The sequence below is a fragment of the Sander vitreus genome, chromosome 2 (assembly GCF_031162955.1).
Source record: "Sander vitreus isolate 19-12246 chromosome 2, sanVit1, whole genome shotgun sequence".
In the NCBI taxonomy this organism is placed as follows: Eukaryota; Metazoa; Chordata; class Actinopteri; order Perciformes; family Percidae; genus Sander; species Sander vitreus.
In genome coordinates this window covers 9,450,035-9,468,909 of record NC_135856.1, presented here as the reverse complement: position 1 = coordinate 9,468,909, position 18,875 = coordinate 9,450,035, and the positions used below count along the sequence as shown (strand labels likewise).

Here is an 18,875-nt window from a genome sequence, read left to right as displayed (position 1 = left end):
AGGAGGACCATGGTGTGGATGAGTGCGTGGTGCTGAAATGTACGGAGTGGCTCCGTGGATTGGAAAACACACCGGTAACAGTGGGACACAGCCTGACTAAGAGTGCAAGTGGTGTGAAAAGTTTCTAAAGATAAAATGAGAAGTGTTGCTTAAATGAGGTGTCATTTTCCAACCTGAGCAGTTTCTGTTTGTGTTGGCTAGTTGCTATTTGAAGATGTGCTTATGTTCTGTATGCCCTGATCCCTGCTCCATGTTTCTCACTGGGCCTAGTCGTGCTAAGATATTCATCCATTGCAACAGTTTTTATGAAATGGATTTTGGCAAGTTCATGAGATGTTCTGTTCCTGCTGCTTTGTTTGATTCATCCCCTTTCTTAGAGTCGGAGGGGAAGTAAAACTTAATAAAAAAATAAAAATCATGCAGTCTTGGGATTGAATATTTGACTACTAGAGTGGAATAAGATTGTTTTTCAACCTTAAACCTAGGCAAATTGAGGGTTTATTTATTGTCTATGCCCTGTAATTAAATTTTACAGCATGCATCTGATGAGTTTACATCCATACTTTAATGTTAATAATTTTATATTACACTTGTTTCTGCCAGGCATTAATACAAAGGGAATATCTTTATGCATTGACTATTATATTTTACCTGGAGAACTGAGAAATCTGAGTTTTTTGTTTTTTTAAACTAAAATATTTCCCATAATATATAAATTCTATACATCTTTCCTTTAGGTGGCTAATGTCTCACTCGCTGTAAGTAGCTTTGTAAGGTCTTAGCTTGGTGGCTTGGTTGGCTTGGTGGTTGCTGTACATTCCCTCGTACACATAAGTGTGCTTAGTGGCAGCTTATCCACCTGGGAGTCAAGTGTTACAACACGTGTGTTTGTTTATGAGAGAGAGAGAGAGACAGATTCCATGTGTAATGTTTAACAAATAATTTGAAATGAGTTAATCACATTAGAAATAATGTATTTCATAACATATAAAACAATAACTTTCCAGTATTATGATCTTTTCCCCCCAAAATTATTTCTATATGTGTTTCATTTGAGGCCTGTTAAATAAACAAGATAAAGACACAGTGCATGGTTGATGGATATACATAAAGAAATGGGCATCATTTCCAGCGGTTGATTCGTCGCAGCTGTATGTAGGCCAGGAACATGCAGATCAATATAATTCCCAGCAGAGCCACCTGGTTCTGCCAGAAGCCCCACGCAGAGTAGTCGATGCCCTGACTTTTAAGGAACAGCTCCCCTGGGATACTGCAGCACAGACGATAAAGGCTCAGTGTGTGTGTGTGTGTGTGTGTGCAGGTTATTGTGTTTTAAGGAGTGGATATGTTATTGCTCAGCACTCACATGGTCGTGTTGCTGTAAAACAACTGTCCTGACATCTCGTTGATGAATGCAGCCTGAGAGAGACAAAGAGATTGGGCTGAACAACTTCCCCGCTTCTAGGGCTGGGTATCGTTCAAAAATCTTCGATACCGGTACCAATACAGTGACTTCGATTCCGGTTCCTAAACGATACTGGTTCCTAAACAACACTTTTTTCGATACCAATTTTATAGAACAAAAAGAACTTTTACAGCACAAATCTTTTAATTTATTTTTCAGCTCCTACTACGCGAGCCCGGTCTCTGTGCGTAACAGAATTTTTCCTGCTTGCCTCTGCGACGTGTAACTTTAGACAGCCAATCAAAAGCATTATTAGATCTTGGTAGAAGCATGCTGTGTGCTTATTGGCTCACTGATGCTGATAATTTACTCCTTAGGTATTGAAATTGGGTATTGAATGATGAGGCATTTTAGAAACCATTCGGTCGGTGCCTAAAAAGTATTGAATTCAGTACCCAGCCCTACTCGCTACAGAACAGAACGACAAGATTAAATTCAACCCCACGGACCTCTTTCTCACAACCACACCCTTCTGCTCATGCTATGCCTATTTTCCATATCTTACATTCAGTCCATATCTGAAGATACTGATCCATTTCAGCCAGGAGAGCCAGCTCAGCATAGCATTGAGATTGACAAGAAAACCACCAAAGACCTAAAATGGGAGGATGAAGAAGTAAAAGAGGTAATAATACACATGTTAAAGAAAATTATATATATCTTCAATAGTACACATTATGATGTCAATCATGTATATTTTGTGTGTGTGTCGACATCTCACCATCATGAAGACAAAGGGTAGAGCAATGAGGATGTTAGCCATGGCAAAAGAAGATACACTCGCTGAGACGAGGAAGGCCAAACTGACTCCTGACAGACTGACCAGAGACATGGTCAGGGCGAAACACATGAAGGCCTCGAAGGCAGGCTTCAATCCTGAAGGAGTGATAAATACATTTGAACAGGAAAACAGCAATGAGTATGAGAATGGACATTTGCTTTGAGCAGGTTCCCCCTGGTGGGTTCAGATGATGGCAGTAAGGTCAAATGAGAGGTTCCTGACAAAAAGAGATCAACAGTAGGAGCATAAATTCAGGAAGACATACCAAACTGGAATCAGGCAGCTCTCTGTCATCTAGACTTTCTTTCTCCAAACTTGAAGCCCTTTGGAGTAAAGCCAAGCCTGTGCTGAAAGAATTATGGACTGTTTCCTCCTTATTCACTAAGTCAACTGGGGACAATGACAAAGGCACTTCTTGGATTTGGATCTATGCAGCTCTAAAGTCAGCTGATCAGGTACTATTGTCACCTCAAGGACTCGAATAAAACAGTACATGTTCTTCTCTGCATCAGGGCAGTCTCCTCATCTGCATGATACAATATGGTGTGTATTATTAGTATGTATGTGCTTGTATGTGTGAGAATTACCCATCATATAGTAGGCTATGGCTGAAAACACAAAGATGGGGATGATGCGGTTGGGGATGAGATCAGCAAAGATCTTGGACAAGAAGTAGACCGAAGTACGGTAATAGCCACTAGAGTTCTCGTGACTGCAACAAATATTAACAAAGAATCTCAACTAACACATTGTGACAGAGTTAAAAACATGGGATTGTAAAGGATTTACAGTATTCATTGACAAACAGATACAATTTATGTCACACTTTTAATATACAACACTGTATGTTAAAGTAAAAGGTTTGTGATATTCAATATTTTCAACTTGTCAACAATGATTTGATCGTTCTAACAAGTGTTGGCTGTGTAACCAAGATCTGGTATATCTTGTACCTCAGTGCTGTAGAGCATTATTGTTTTCCATAAACTGTTGAAATCACACACAATCAGTCACACTGTCGCATGGGCTGACATGTTCCTTCATTACAATGAACATACACACTGTAGTTTATTTTGACTCAGTCCCACATACACTGTCTAAATGTGTATTAATCCAGAGCTGAAAAAACAACTAATTCACTTTTTACTTAAAATCCAAAACTATATGGCCTGTTTTCAAAGATTCATATAATCTGTAGGAATGAATGGGCTCAGGCTGAGTGCCACAGACATAAAAGGGAAGCAGTAAAATACTTAAAGGGTAACTACCATTTTTTTCAACCCTATTTTCCTATATTTTTGTGTCTAAGTGATTGATGGGAACAACAATCTTTGAAATTGGTCCAGTATTAAGCAAGATTGCTGGAGTCAGCAGCTGCAAAACAAGCTACAATCTAAATTAATAGGGCAATTGTCCAGCTTGTATTTACCTTAACAAAAGTGCTTGTTTTGCCACTGACAGGCTCAGATTAATATTCTAAGTGTCTGACTGAGACAGACAAACATTGTTAGTTTTGGTCTTTTCATCGGATTTGTTTATAATAAGAAAAATATAGAATATCTTATCCTTCAAATACCATTAAAAAGAGAAATGTGATTCACATAAATGTATCTAGGCATAAAACATATTTAGCCATGCACCTTGTGCACTTCAGCACACAAAACTTTATCTTTCACTCACATGAAGATCGCCCTTTCATTGATAAAGAGTTCAACAGCAGAGAGATTCCCAAACACCATGTTGATGATAAGGAAGAAGAACGCTCCACTCCTGTAGTCCGGAGAGAGAGAAAGAGAGAGGGAGAGAGAGAGAGAGAGAGAGAGAGAGAGAGAGAGAGAGAGAGAGAGAGAGAGAGAGAGAGAGAGAGAGAGAGAGAGAGAGAGAGAGAGAGAGGGAGAAATATGACATGCAATAATGTACAATGAAAATCTTCAAAACAATAAAGAAAAAAACTTTGATATAATCTTCTATTTTTTATTAAGTTGTTCTGTTGTAATGTGACTAAGGAAAGGGGACACATTTACAGTAGGAAGAGTGTGCAGAGGGAAATTTAGAGCAAATAAACTTATTTTAACATTTTTTAACTGTTATGTTGCAGGTTATGCATACAGTACCTGTTCTGTAAAGCCTCGGGCAGTGTTAAGGGCATTTGGTAATAAATGAGTCCCACCAGAATTGCAAAGAAGATGTTGAGAGCCAACTGGGCATAAGAGGTCTGAGGGTTCCTCAGAGAGTTCTGCACTGTCCTGCCACACACCACACGCATCTGTCTCTCACACACACATGCACACACACACACACACACACACACACACACACACACACACACACACACACACACACACACACACACACAGAAAACATTTTTATGAGCATGATAACAGTTATAAACAGGGTTCAAATAGCGGGCAGCCAAGCACAGCTGGCTGGCACAGTCATTACATTCTGCGACGTAACATCATAAACTCACTTCAATTTCGGTTACTCACAAAATTAATTACAACTGAGGTTTTGATTTTCTCAAATGGATAATTATTTCATATTGTTTTTTTATGTAAGGAACATGTTTTCTCTAACGTTTTAATGTGTTTCTGAATTGCGGAGTTGGCTGACCTGATAGAAGAAAGAGGTAGCATATTCTGCTGCCTTGTCATGACCTTTGGCCCCTTCAGCAATGTGCTGGTCCACATGGCCCAACTCCTCAAGCACATTCTGGCACAGTTGGGACTGTCTGTACTTGGTTGCCAGTGAGTTTTTACACTCTACTGTGGAGAGTCCATTATACATCGCCATGTTATTGAGAAGGACAGCATAATAAACAGTCATTTACTCTTCTCAGGGTTTGGTCATTTGCAAGTGAAAAACATGATCTGAGCGTCTAGGCTTAAATCTAAATCTGGTTAAAGGAGTAGTTTGACATTTTGAGAAAGATTTTAAATGCTGTAACTATTTCTTGGAGAACAGTGACTTCCTGTCAGTATTGTCATTACCGTGAGGAGCCAGGCAAAAAGCAGACTCCATAAAGTCAATCCGGTCAGCTGAAGGAATTGCTACACCCCTCCTTCTAGGTGTTATGCTAAGTTAAACTAAACGCCTCCCTAACTTCCTACTAACTCCACAGACATGAGATTTAGTCAATGAGAAAACAAGTCAATTTATTTTAGTCATTCTAGTATTCTATATTTCAAACTTTTAACATTACAACCAATTTTCGCCCAATTTGACTTTGACACCTAGATGTATTCTTACCCACAAATTACCAAAAACCATGCTTCGAGCCTCTGATGGTTCCACATAGTGGGGCAAAAAAGTATTTAGTCAGCCACCAATTGTGCAAGTTCTCCCACTTAAAAAGATGAGAGAGGCCTGTAATTTTCATCATAGGTACACTTCAACTATGAGAGATAAAATGAGAAAAAACAATCCAGAAAATCACATTGTAGGATTTTTAATGAATTTATTTGCAAATTATGGTGGAAAATAAGTATTTGGTCAATAACAAAAGTTCATCTCAATACTTTGTTATATACCCTTTGTTGGCAATGACAGAGGTCAAACATTTTCTGTAAGTCTTCACAAGGTTTTCACACACTGGTATTTTGGCCCATTCCTCCATGCAGATCTCCTCTAGAGCAGTGACGTTTTGGGGCTGTCGCTGGGCAACACGGATGTTCAACTCCCTCCAAAGATTTTCTATGGGGTTGAGATCTGGAGACTGGCTAGGCCACTCCAGGACCTTGAAATGCTTCTTACGAAGCCACTCCTTCGTTGCCCGGGCAGTGTGTTTGGGATCATTGTCATGCTGAAAGACCCAGCCACGTTTCATCTTCAATGCCCTTGCTGATGGAAGGAGGTTTTCACTCAAAATCTCACGATACATGGCCCCATTCATTCTTTCCTTTACACGGATCAGTCGTCCTGGTCCCTTTGCAGAAAAACAGCCCCAAAGCATGATGTTTCCACCCCCATGCTTCACAGTAGGTATGGTGTTCTTTGGATGCAACTCAGCATTCTTTCCCCTCCAAACACGACAAGTTGAGTTTTTACCAAAAAGTTCTATTTTGGTTTCATCTGACCATATGACATTCTCCCAATCCTCTTCTGGATCATCCAAATGCTCTCTAGCAAACTCCAGACGGGCCTGGACATGTACTGGCTTAAGCAGGGGGACACGTCTGGCACTGCAGGATTTGAGTCCCTGGCGGCGTAGTGTGTTACTGATGGTAGCCTTTGTTACTTTGGTCCCAGCTCTCTGCAGGTCATTCACTAGGTCCCCCCGTGTGGTTCTGTGATTTTTGCTCACCGTTCTTGTGATCATTTTGACCCCATGGGGTGAGATCATGCGTGGAGCCCCGGATCGAGGGAGATTATTAGTGGTCTTATATGTCTTCCATTTTCTTATAATTGCTCCCACAGTTGATTTCTTCACACCAAGCTGCTTACCTATTGCAGATTCAGTCTTCCCAGCCTGGTGCAGGTCTACAATTTTGTTTCTGGTGTCCTTTGACAGCTCTTTGGTCTTGGCCATAGTGGAGTTTGGAGTGTGACTGTTTGAGGTTGTGGACAGGTGTCTTTTATACTGATAACAAGTTCAAACAGGTGCCATTAATACAGGTAACGAGTGGAGGACAGAGGAGCCTCTTAAAGAAGAAGTTACAGGTCTGTGAGAGCCAGAAATCTTGCTTGTTTGTAGGTCACCAAATACTTATTTTCCCGAGGAATTTGCAAATAAATTCATTAAAACTCCTACAATGTGATTTTCTGGATTTTTTTTCTCATTTTGTCTCTCATAGTTGAAGTGTACCTATAATGAAAATTACAGGCCTCTCTCATCTTTTTAAGTGGGAGAACTTGCACAATTGGTGGCTGACTAAATACTTTTTTGCCCCACTGTACCTAAACTGTGTGTGTATTTTGTGTAGGTGTACCTGCAGTAAGTGATTCTAATGTTGATTTTGCCTCTCCATTTGTGATGTCCATGAAGAAATCAGCAGGGTTGTCGAAGGACTGAATTTGGTAGCCTGTACAAAACCACACACATACACACACACATACCCAAAACACATGCAACACTGTAATAAGTGCCTCTATAAAGCAAAGAATATCCTGACAGGGTAAATAAAGAATTTGAATAGAATAGTAGCTCACCATGTAGACAATCAGTTTATTTTTCATTTTATATAAAATTAGTAGAATATTATAAAAGAAATTAGCTAAATGTCAAGCATCAGGACAGAATATATTACAACACACACACACACACACACACACACACACACACACACACACACACACACACACACACACACACACACACACACACACATACACACACATACCAAGGTTCGTAAAGTATTCCAGTGCATGGTCTGCTGCTCCTGCGTACACCACCTCCCCTTTATGCATCAGAGTCAGATGGTCAAACTGTCTAAAGATGGAGTAGCGTGGCTGGTGGATGGAGAAGATCACAGTTTTACCTTTTCCGGACAGCCTGGACACACATAACAGATGTGTTTACATCCATAGTTACAAAAAACACAAAGGCAGCAATAGAGGGTAAAGATGTTACTGATATGCGAGGCATCAGCAAAAAAGCTCAAAGTTAACAGTATGTTAATAACTGTTTGACCCCGCCCTCTTCAGCAGCATTGTATACTTCAGTTGTCATTTGTATCTTGTGTATATATGTAGTATGTGTTGTGTCTGTTGCCTAATGTGAGATGAAATTAGTAATTGTGTTGTACCTGTGCAGTAGATTGATGATACAGTTTGCAGTGTTAGAATCCAACCCAGTGGTCGGTTCATCCAGAAACAGCAGAGAGGGAGAGGTGATGAGCTCCATCCCGATGCTGCACCTCTTCCTTTCACCCCCAGATACGCCACGCAGAAACTCTGTCCCTATCTGCACACACACACACACACACACACACACACACACACACACACACACACACACACACACACACACACACACACACACACACTTGGGTGAGTGTGGGTGAAACTACTAAATACTCCCATTAATGTAACTGAGTAACTTGTTTTTGAGCATGTAGTATTTAGGCTATTTTAATGTCAGTATTTTGAACTTTGCTACAGTTGAAATACAGCACATCATTACAGAGTACAAATAAATGTCTGCCACCCATAAATGTGGGACATTGGACAGCCAAAGAGCCGTTCACAGTTTGTCAATATAGAGGAAAGGAATAAAATGGTTTTTACCATTTCTGCACTTTACTTTATAGGTTGTCTCATATGGGTAGGTTAGTGAAGTAATAAAGATCAATTTTATTTTATTAAATACTTTTAAATGAACTGCTGTATACATTTGCTCAAGTAGACTTTTAAATAAGTGCTTCTGCTTATACCTGAGTAAGTAAGATAAGTTAGTTAAGTAACAGTCTTTAAGATTGAGTAAGACGTCGCAGCACTCTTTCCAACACTGCTGTACAGTGACTGATGTACAGCTATTAGCTTGTGTGTGTATCACTGTACCTTAGTGTCTGCACAGTCTGTCAGGCCCAGGTCTTGTATAATGGCATCTACTCTGTATTTTTTATCTGAGGAAGAGTGATGCTGAGGGTTGAGACGCAGATTGGCACTGAACAGAAGATTCTCCCTCACAGACAGAGTGCCCATCAGGATATCATCCTGGAAGCACATGGATTATTTAGGCACAAAGTATTCGGAGGAATCCAAAGCATAATAATGTCAAAGAATGTGTGTATGTTTGTATTTGTGTACCTGGACCACATAGGCAGAGCTGAGCCTGAGGTCAGATGTGACGGCTTCGCCATCCACCAACACTTTTCCTTGCTTCAGTCCAGCTGGGTCTTTTCTTCCTGCAATTACATCCAGGAGTCTGACAAAAAAATAATAATATTCATGGGGTTGTTTATGCGTGTGACACAGTGCATGTGTGTTTGCATGTACATGAACATGTTTCTTACGATGTTTTCCCACTTCCGGTGGCGCCCATGATGGCATTCATCCCAGGTCTCATGATGCCACTACAACAACCAAACATAAAATCAAGTCATTTATTTACAGAGAACACTTTAAAATCTAGAATAAATTCTGTCCAATTACCATGATATGCAGCAGCTTTAAACCTTTAAATGACAACATTGTCATGTTTATGCTTTAAAGATTTACATTCACAAGTCAATAAATCACTGGTTACATTTAAGATAAGATAAGCCTTTATTGTAAAAGGTTAACAGTTAATAGCAGCTAGTCTAGTATATATATGTAAACCAGGGGTCTTTAACTTTTTGAGGTCAGTGACCCCTTAGCTGAAAAAGAGATGGAGCAGGGGCTCTTTACTACATTTTTTATTTTTTTTAAATTAAGTACCTACAATAACATGTAGGGCAGCCTAAAGCCCATAGTATACACATGCCTTTTTAAGGTGCATATACAATACTAAGCTATTAAAATAATAATTATTGACATATTCATATATGTTTAATGTTAAACATGTGGTAGCCACAGTGAATCCTTAAACTGAACTGTATCTGTGGATGGCTACCTTCATGGCTGCTCTATACCTGTAGGCCAGTAAACCTATTATCAATGTTGTGTAAATTATATGGGTTGTTTTTTTCACAAATAGGCAGATTTATATGTTAGATTTATGTTAATGTTTATTTTCAGACATATTTTAATTTTTTTTTTTTTAATAATACAAACTTTGGTGGCCCCCCCTGCAGTAATTCTAAGGACCCCCGGTTGAAGATCTCTAATGTAAACAGTGTACACCAACATAATATATACTGTGATTAAGTAATGATACTTTGTGTTGTCTGTAATAATATATCAAAATAGAAATATAACATAGTATATGATGTGGTTAGACAGTATAACATATTAACATAGTATAGTATGATATAGTACAGTGTATGGTATGAGGTATAAGATGCAATGTAATAGTATTAATAGTAAAATAATATCATTAAAAATGATTATATAAAACTGTCAGAGTATCTAATTCATGAAACCATGGCGACATTATTGTTTTTAATATTTCTTTATTATTTCAACTTCAGCGTTATACGTCACGTCATACAGGTAGCCCTGGCACGCTAACATACAATCACCACTGAGTTATAATGCAGCCAATTACATATTATGCTGAATGTGTGTATGTGTGTACACACAGGTATGTGTATATACATACACACTCACAGGTAAGTATTATGTCCTACCTTACATCGTTGAGGATGTATTTTTCAGGACCTCTCTTGCGGCAGAACCTCGTCTCATGAACACAGTAGTGCAAGTTGCAGAATGTGACAGTTGGCCCTCGTTCCTGGAAATACTCATCAACACCGGGAACAATCTGCTCCCCGTTAGACATCTTCAAAAACAGCAGTGTTACCAGCAGAGAGGAAAATGAGTCAGAAAGATGGGTTCGAAGAGAAAGAGAGAGGTAGCAAGTTTTACACAGAGTCCTGTGTAGTCGGACAGAGAGACAGGTGAGAGAGCATGTAATCAGTAAGTTTCTGTTATAAACTCATCTGGTCTTTGGACTCCCTGAATCCTTAGCCCATAGACTTGTGACTGTTCACAAAAAGATTCTCTGGCATTGAACTTTCCCCTCAAAAACTGCACCCAAGAAGCACCACAAGCTATGTGATAAAGTTGATAATAAAAAATGATCATGTTTATACGGTGTACAGTGCTGCTTACGCAATGCAAGTTTTATCCTTCCATCCATTGTCAATATCTTTTTATCTGTATACAGGGTCATAAGAGAGCTTGAGGGGCATTATTGTTTGGCGATAAGGACTGGCACACATAACAGTTCATTCCAAAGGTGATATGATGAGGTTGGGGGAAGATGGGGTTAAGGTCAAGGCTTTCTGCAGGCCAGTCAAGTTATTTATGGGCCTGGTTTTGTCACGTTGAAACAGGAAAGGGCCTTTATTAAACTGTTGCAACAAAGTTGAAAGCATGTCTTGTATCATTAAGAATGCATAAAGCAATGTACCTTTTGAAAATAAGTTAACACTACTCTTACAAATGAAACGTTGAATTAATAAGCAATGACTTGTACTCTCTGCTCCGGGGTTTGGCTTCTACCGCCTCAATTGGTCTGCTATGCAGCTTTTGATGGCTAATTTTGGGTAACTTTTGGTAAATATTGCAGCATTATGGACATTACTGAATCAGATTTCTAACTTGATGACTCTTTGCCACTTGAGATACTGTAGTAGCTCTGTGCTGTACAGCTCTTTCTTAAAAACAGATATGTTTAAGTATTTCGTATATCTTTTCATATTTTACTATTGTAAATGTCTCTATTTTATGACTCTTGACTTGTGCACTGTATTTATTGTTATGCACCAAAACAGGAGACACATTTCTTGTATGTGCAATAAAAATGTTTCAGATTTTTCAGATTTCTGGGGTTACAGTGGGCATTCAGCATGATCCCATATTTGTCACTCGGCCCCAGTGGCAAGTTCTATAGTCTTGAAACTAAGGATTTCCTTAACAATGAAAAGCAACCTCAGATTGACATGGCTAGTGTAGACAGGGGTGTTACTTAAAGGTCCCATGACATGGTGCTCTTTGGATACTTTTATATAGCCCTTAGTGGTCCCCTAAAACTGTATCTGAAGTCTCTTTCCTGAAATTCAGCCTTGGTGCAGAATTACAGCCATTAGAGCCAGTCCCACAATGAGCTTTCCTTAGTCTATGCCATTTCTGTGTCTGTAGCTATTGAGGAGAGGGGGGGGCAAGGTGGAGGGTGGGGGTGTGGCCTTGACCAACTGCCACTTTGCTCGTTTGAAAGTCATGATGTCTCTCTCTCATGGGTGGGCCAAATTCTCTAGGCGGGCAAAGCAGAGAAAGGGGAGGTAACCTTTCCCCTTATGACCTCATAAGAAGGAGATTCCAGATCGGCCCATCATAGCTTTCATTTTCTCAAAGGCAGAGCAGGATACCCAGGACTTGGTTTACATCTATCTCCATTACTAGTCACTGGGGGACCATAGGCAGGCTGGGGGAATGCATATTAATGTTAAAAAAAACTCATAAAGTCAAATTGTCATGCCATGGGACCTTTAATCAGGTATAATATTGAGTTTTTATAAAGTAGCCTAATAGTTTTGTTTGATTTGTTATTACAGTTTATTTGATAGTGTTTATAAATACATGCTTATTTTTAAATAATGGAATGTATTAGGTAATATCTATGTATGCTTTTAAATAATTCTTAATTTTGTTAGGCAACACAGATTTGTATGGGAGAGTACAGCATTCCATGTTCTACCATCAAGTCTGTCCATTTATATTGAATATGCATTATTGTTCTTAGAATAAATTTGTTTTTTGATGAAGGTGTAAACCTAACAACAGTAATATTGTTGTTGCCTTGGTGTCCTTATATACTTTGTTTTGACCATGGCCTACATTTTCATGAACAGGCTGGCCCCTGCTGTACAGAATGCTGTATGGCAGGCTAGAGAGAACGTCGTGGGTGGGATCAACTTTGTTTTTCTCTGACCTTTCTCTTTTTTTGGCGTTGTCCAATCAGGCTTCGTGTTTAGCACCAAGTACGACCTAGAAACTCCCTGCAGCCAATCGCTTTTCAGCACAGCGAGAAAATGGGCGTGGCTAGCACCAGAAATTCTTAGGTGTTGTCATCGTGTTCCTTTAGTTTGGTGTGTTTTACACTGGGCGTGCGGGCGCAGTTTAAGACGTTACAATGCGACTTTAACAGCAATAGTTTTCTTTCTTTTCTATAGATTATTAGAGTTGTGTAACGTATTTATCATATAGTACACAGAAGAAAGACCGTTAGGTATCTCCAGGAAACCAACAATCCTACATTTCACTCGAAGGCTAACTTTAGCTTATAAGCTACTAGCTAGCTAACGCCTAACGTTAGCTATGGAGGAGAAGAAGGAGGAGAGAGAAGCGGAGATCCAAGAGCACGGCCCCGAACACTGGTTCTCCAAATGGGAACGGCAGTGCTTAGCAGAGGCTGAACGGGATGATCCAAACGAAGAGGAGACGGAACAAAGCCAACAGAAATTGTGGCACCTATTTCAGAACTCGGCCACTGCGGTAGCACAGCTCTACAAAGGTCCGTACCAAAGATACAGAACTTCATGTCAAGCCAGCTAACGTTAACTGTCAGAGCTTATGAAAGCTAATCATGTTAGCGGAGAGAGACACAAAGGGCACTGGCGAGGCTAACAGTGTTAGCAACTCACAGCTGTTTCTCCACAGCATAAATAGCGGTGTTTGTTTCAATGGTTGTTAGGTGACACCACGATGTGTATTCTCTTAAATTGTGTATACAATAGATGGTTCTGCGGTTCACTTGTCGATATCGTGACACTGTTTCGTTGTTTGCCGATGGAAGCTAACGTTAGCCCGCTGCTAACTCGAGCAGCCGGTCACCGTGTCAGAGTGTGGGACAACGGGGCTGAATCTGGCTCACAGTGGCCTGAGCTGTCAGGTCTTCCAGAGCTAGACGCATTAATAAATTGATCTCAAACTACCGGCTGAATCACCGGTGTGCGTTATCACTGCACATACTTCCATCGTGTTTGGCCCCAACATGGCACACTAAAATGTTTTTTGTCCACCCGTTAACAGTTAGCTATTTCGTCAAAATGGCGATACACAGGGAGGAGTTTGCTGACTGAAAACAACTCGTTTGTTGACGATCTAATACGCAGCGATAGTTAATTGTCGCAGTGGTGTGGTGGATTTTGATAAGTAACGACACAAAGAAATTGTATTCCAACACAATCCTATGGACTTTTGCAGATGGCTGCATTGTTGTTACAATCCAGAACAAAATGGCGATAGGGTTAAAGTAAACGTTTTCTTGTTCAAGGCTCGTTCTGCCCTGCAGAGTGTTTTCAACATAACGCTGACATTGTGTTGCTTGGAAATAACTTCGTTTCCTGTCAGCTTTTGCTATTAGCTCATACTGAAACGGGAAATAAACGTGGGCCTCCATTTAAATCGTCTATTTAAAATGGTGACATCATGGTTGGTTAGATTTGACCATTACGTTATTTTTTCTGGGAGTAAAATGACTGTTCATGGCTTTGTTCCCCAATTTCCAAACAGGCTCTTGACGACTTGTCAAGTGCAGTCATTGTGCATACTTTGTCTAGAAATCCTGCTTGGCTAAATGCTTCTGCTTCCATGCTCCCCTTAATGTAAGCCTATGTTCAGACTGTAACATGACTGTATCTTCATAAAATGTAACACCAGTGAGTCATTTGTAGAGGAAACCTCATGCACAGCTCCTGCAGATTAGATGCAAGGATATGCAGTCAATATTATGAAAAGATGATTAGTGGAGAACTGCATAGGGCCCTGAGCTTTTGGATGTGTATGTTTGTGGTAAACCCAATCCTTAGCTGAAGTTAGCAGTTCTTTGTATAGCTGTTTTTTGTTAACACCTCTGTTCTGTATCAATACTCTTCATACGACCATTGCAATTCATTTTTAGATATAGGTAGGTATAATGAGACCTTGGATGTGTTAAGGGAGTCATAAGATTAAATCTGAGTTGGAAAATGCTCACATCTAAAAACACCATCCCTTGTTAGTTTCCTCTTTGGGTCTACACAAGTGCAGTTGTAATTTAACAGCCTAAATGTCTAAAGAAGAAATGTAAGCTTGAAGTGGAGTGTGGGGTTTATGTAATAACAATGACAACATCATTGGAAAGTTGTCATGACAATCTGACTAACGTTTTGAATTTAATTAACAGATCGAGTATGTCAGCAGCAAGGCCTCTCTCTCTGGGTGCCCTTCCAGAATGCAGCCACAGCTGTCACTAACCTGTATAAAGGCAAGTAACTTTGACTATTACCTATCTTGTGGTTTACTGTCTGTTTTAGTTGCATTTTATTTGATGTCCAGGAAGTACTGTATGTAAAAGAGGCATTATTATGAATCCCACTACTTTTCTTGGCAAGACACGCCCTGCGTAGCATCCAAGCGCTAGTATTGTGCAGGCGTCCATGCTCGCACGTTCAGTTCCTATCCCCTGACCAATGGGCTATCATAAGCACTTGAGGTCAATGCCTAAGCTGCTATGCAGGGCGTATCTTGCCAAGACAAGTGATAGGATTCATAATAACGGTAAATGAGATGTGTAGATGGTATTTGTCGTTTGGTGTCCAGGTTTACTAAAAACATTTGTCCTTGTGTGTCATCAGAGAGTATGGAGGCCCGCCAACGGAGCTATGATCTGGGCATCCACTTAGGCCACCAGCGCAGGAATAAGGATGTGATTGCATGGGTTACGAAACGCAGGAGAACTATCAGGCGCGAGGACCTCATCAGCTTTCTGTGTGGCAAAGTTCCACCTCCACGGACAGCTCGCGCCCCTCCAAGGGTTGCCATGGTGTCTGCAAGCCGACCATCACCCCCAGAGACGGGTAGCTCTGTGGAGACCGACCTGCAGCCTTTCCGAGAGGCCATAGCACTGCATGGTAGGTCAAAATGCCATGTTCAGGAGAAAGCTGTTGCAATATAAGAATGAGACGCAAGAGTTTAACACACTTTGCTGTTTGCTGTGGTTTCATTTTTTTGTTCTTTTCATTCCAGGCCTTAGCGGTGCCATGGCAAGCATTTCTGTGCGGTCGGGTCCTCCTGGTTCACCAACTCACCCTGCCCAGTCCCTCAGTCGTCGTAGGAATGGTCTTCATGATGTGGACCTCAACACCTTCATCGCTGAGGAGATGGCGCTCCATTTGGATTCAACAGCCAATCGTAAACGAGGCCCTGCCCCCTGTAGTGATGTCATCACAGACTCACCTACTCATAAACGTAACAGGATGCTCTGAACTTTTCCTACACCACTAATCCCTCCGTTGTCCTCTCCTTGGTGGCCGACTGGACAGCTGATGAGGACTGATGCCTTGGCCAACCATTGAAATCTTCCTCCTTTTCATCTTAGTTGCAATGCTACAAATAAACTTAACTATTACCAATCCACACATTTATTCCCTTTATTTTTCTTTCAACCCTGTGTTGTCTCACACATCCTTTCTATAGCAGTGTTGTCTTTTCAGAAAATGTTCTTTCCTCTTTGTTTGATTTCCCCCAGTAGATTGGACAGAGAAGCAAGCACACATCACACTTGAAATCCTTAAATTTCAGATAGTTGGGTTTGACATGTTTATTTGGCCAGGCTCCTTTGTTCTTCATATCCGATAATCAGATGAACCGGGCTGTTGCCTACTGTTTGCAGTTCTGTTCTCTTCATTCCTCTTGCAAACTTTCTCCTCATCTGTGGAGTGCTGGCCAAACCAGACTGGACTGAAACCCGGACTCCCCGGGAGGCTAAACCACCTCCTCGCTGTGTGGCCCGACTCAAAATGCTTGTAAGCGTGTGTATTTCATTCTGCTGCTGCTCTGTGTGTTTGCGTATCTGACAGCAGAACTGCCACTTACTGTGTTGTACTTGTCTTTGCCTTTTGAGAAAGCTGCTACAGTATCTCTGGTTGTTGCGCAACTGTGTGTGTGTGTGTGTGTGTCGGGGGGTGTGTGTGTGTGTGTGTGTGTGTGTCGGGGGGTGTGTGTGAGTGTGTGTCGGGGGGTGTGTGTGAGTGTTTGTACGTGTGCTTGTGGATGCAGGATTATGGCAAATCCAGCACCCACTTGACCAAATTATTTCCCGTTTTACTTTCATCATATTTTTTTATTTCTTTTCTTTAGTTGCTCTTTGCAGCCCAAACCAGGGTTTTATCACAAAGCAGGTCAGTCCACTTTACCATACTACTACAACACAATAATGGTGACTATCATTACTGTCAGATGTAGCTGACAATTTGAGTAGTGAGGTAACGAGATAAGCAAGATGCTTTCCAAAAAAGAGTTGCTCAAGTACCCATATCCTGCATTCTTATTTGCAAGTTTCAAATCACACTGTTGTTGTCATAGGTATTGTCATGTTTACAAATAATCCAAATAGTCACAGTTTTCCTGTCTGCATCAAAATACATTTGACAAAGCTGTCAAAGCCTGTGTTGTACCTACTTTGTTTACATTTGGCCCTTTTGATAAGAACGTAAACTGGTGCATTGCCATTTTGTCTCTTGTATTTAAGAGTTACAACACTTGTGATTTCAGCTTTAAACCTAGAAAATTACAGAGGGCAGTTGCCTGTGGTATTCTACTTTGCTTAGCCAACTTATGGACTATTGGGTGTGATGGTTCAGCAAGGCTTTGGGCACTTGTTTAGCTTATTTTCGCACACTGCTTTGTGATACAATCTTGTGTCATGTGTGTAAATAACATGTAGGTGCTGTTATATGTGGTACATATTGTAAAAAGAAGTGCAAATCCATTGGGATGTCCATGTACAATAACAATTCTGACATTAAAGAAAATACAAGCATTTGTCTAAGTTGTCTGAGTTTACTACAAGTTGGATTTGGTATTTTACTTTACACCATCTGCTTGGCAAGGTCTTATTTCAGTGCAGGATAATCTTTACTCCCACATGTCTATGAATTACCCCAGGCCAGTCTCAAAAATGAAAGGATAAAAAGGTGCAATTAAGTAGGGAAAAACCTGAGTTTTAGGTATCTATTCCTGTGCCTGCTCAGATAACAAATCCGTTTTTCATTCTCAGTTCCTTAATCATCCCTTTCTTTTCTTGAAAGAACTTGATATTCAGTTATTCCTCATCAGTTATTTATTAATTAGTTGCCAAGGGGAGAAGAATAAAAGATCCACTGAAAGGCAAACATAGTGGTTATATATCTTAGTTATCGTAACTGCTGTATAGCACAGTTTTGTGTAAACAGGTTGTCAACAAACGCCTAGGCTCATTAATAAATGTTGAGACTAGTGTGCAGTTCAACCTTGCAAACACATGGGGGCGACGCAGACTACTTTTTTTTGCTTGTGCTGCTAAACACATTGACAGGGGCCCTACAATTACGCGTTAATAGATAGATAATAAAATATTGAACATGCAAACGAGATTTTGATCAGTACTGTTCCAAATAAAACAATTGGCTGTAAACCTTTTATATCAAATTTGGAAGCAATGACATGAGGAAATAGAACCATAGACTGTCAAAAAGTTCCTAACACAGCCCAGGAGGGACTTACTATTTTTGGGTAAGGTTAGCAACAAAACCATACTAACCACAAGGCCTTGAAGCAAAATTATTTTTCTTTTTCCCACACCTATCTGTCCAAATAGGGCACAACAGTTTTGACCTACACTTTCTTTTAAACACTCCTAAAAATGTCCTACAGTCTTGGAACATAAAGCATACAGGATCAATATGTAAAAAGTCAATCTGTTTTTTTGATACCCCAAGCCGTTTTCCTGTAATTGTGCTGCCAAAATGTTGTTTGCCAGTTCTATTTGTCAAAATTTAGACAATGCATGCACACCTCAACTAACAAATGCAAAATCACCTTTATGATGCACAATGGCAACATGACCGTTTACACTGACCATTACTTAGCAGATATCAGTCTGACACTATAGTTCAGCAAATTCCTCCTTTGATTTAGGAATTGTCCAAAAATCCACCAGCTGGTCTGTCATTACATGTAGATCTGGTTCCCAATGCAGATTAGAGATTAGATTTTTTTTTTTACAATAAAATTTCAGTCAAG

The 18,875-nt window shown here is 40.2% G+C and overlaps 2 protein-coding genes across 2 annotated transcripts; one reads left to right on the top strand and one right to left on the bottom strand.

Moving 5' to 3' along the window:
* Positions 1–1,122: 1,122 nt before the first annotated feature.
* Positions 1,123–10,608, bottom strand: abcg2b (ATP-binding cassette, sub-family G (WHITE), member 2b). The gene is made up of 15 exons (XM_078268334.1): positions 10,457–10,608; positions 9,200–9,259; positions 8,994–9,111; positions 8,745–8,900; positions 7,991–8,148; positions 7,586–7,737; positions 7,175–7,267; positions 4,860–5,008; positions 4,361–4,512; positions 3,927–4,016; positions 2,834–2,958; positions 2,187–2,341; positions 1,971–2,060; positions 1,367–1,419; positions 1,123–1,270 (listed from the first exon to the last, which is right to left on the bottom strand). Exons 1-15 carry the CDS (start codon positions 10,606–10,608, stop codon positions 1,123–1,125), a joined length of 1,851 nt encoding a protein of 616 aa, XP_078124460.1.
* Positions 10,609–12,893: 2,285 nt separating this feature from the next.
* Positions 12,894–17,634, top strand: hapstr1b (HUWE1 associated protein modifying stress responses b). The gene is made up of 4 exons (XM_078276379.1): positions 12,894–13,344; positions 14,998–15,078; positions 15,449–15,724; positions 15,840–17,634. The coding sequence occupies exons 1-4, from the start codon at positions 13,149–13,151 to the stop codon at positions 16,076–16,078; spliced, it is 792 nt and encodes a 263-aa protein (XP_078132505.1). The 5' UTR covers positions 12,894–13,148; the 3' UTR covers positions 16,079–17,634.
* Positions 17,635–18,875: the final 1,241 nt, after the last annotated feature.

Coding starts and splice junctions, on each gene's coding strand:
- abcg2b (XM_078268334.1), bottom strand. CDS start 10,608: ATGTCTAACGGGGAGCAGATTGTTCCCGGTGTTGATGAGTATTTCCAG. Junction 4,513..4,859: donor CTACCTCTTTCTTCTATCAG/GTCAGCCAACTC, acceptor TGTGAGAGACAG/ATGCGTGTGGTGTGTGGCAG. Junction 2,959..3,926: donor AATGAAAGGGCGATCTTCAT/GTGAGTGAAAGA, acceptor TATTTGTTGCAG/TCACGAGAACTCTAGTGGCT.
- hapstr1b (XM_078276379.1), top strand. CDS start 13,149: ATGGAGGAGAAGAAGGAGGAGAGAGAAGCGGAGATCCAAGAGCACGGC. Junction 15,079..15,448: donor TGTCACTAACCTGTATAAAG/GCAAGTAACTTT, acceptor GTGTGTCATCAG/AGAGTATGGAGGCCCGCCAA. Junction 15,725..15,839: donor AGAGGCCATAGCACTGCATG/GTAGGTCAAAAT, acceptor TTTTCATTCCAG/GCCTTAGCGGTGCCATGGCA.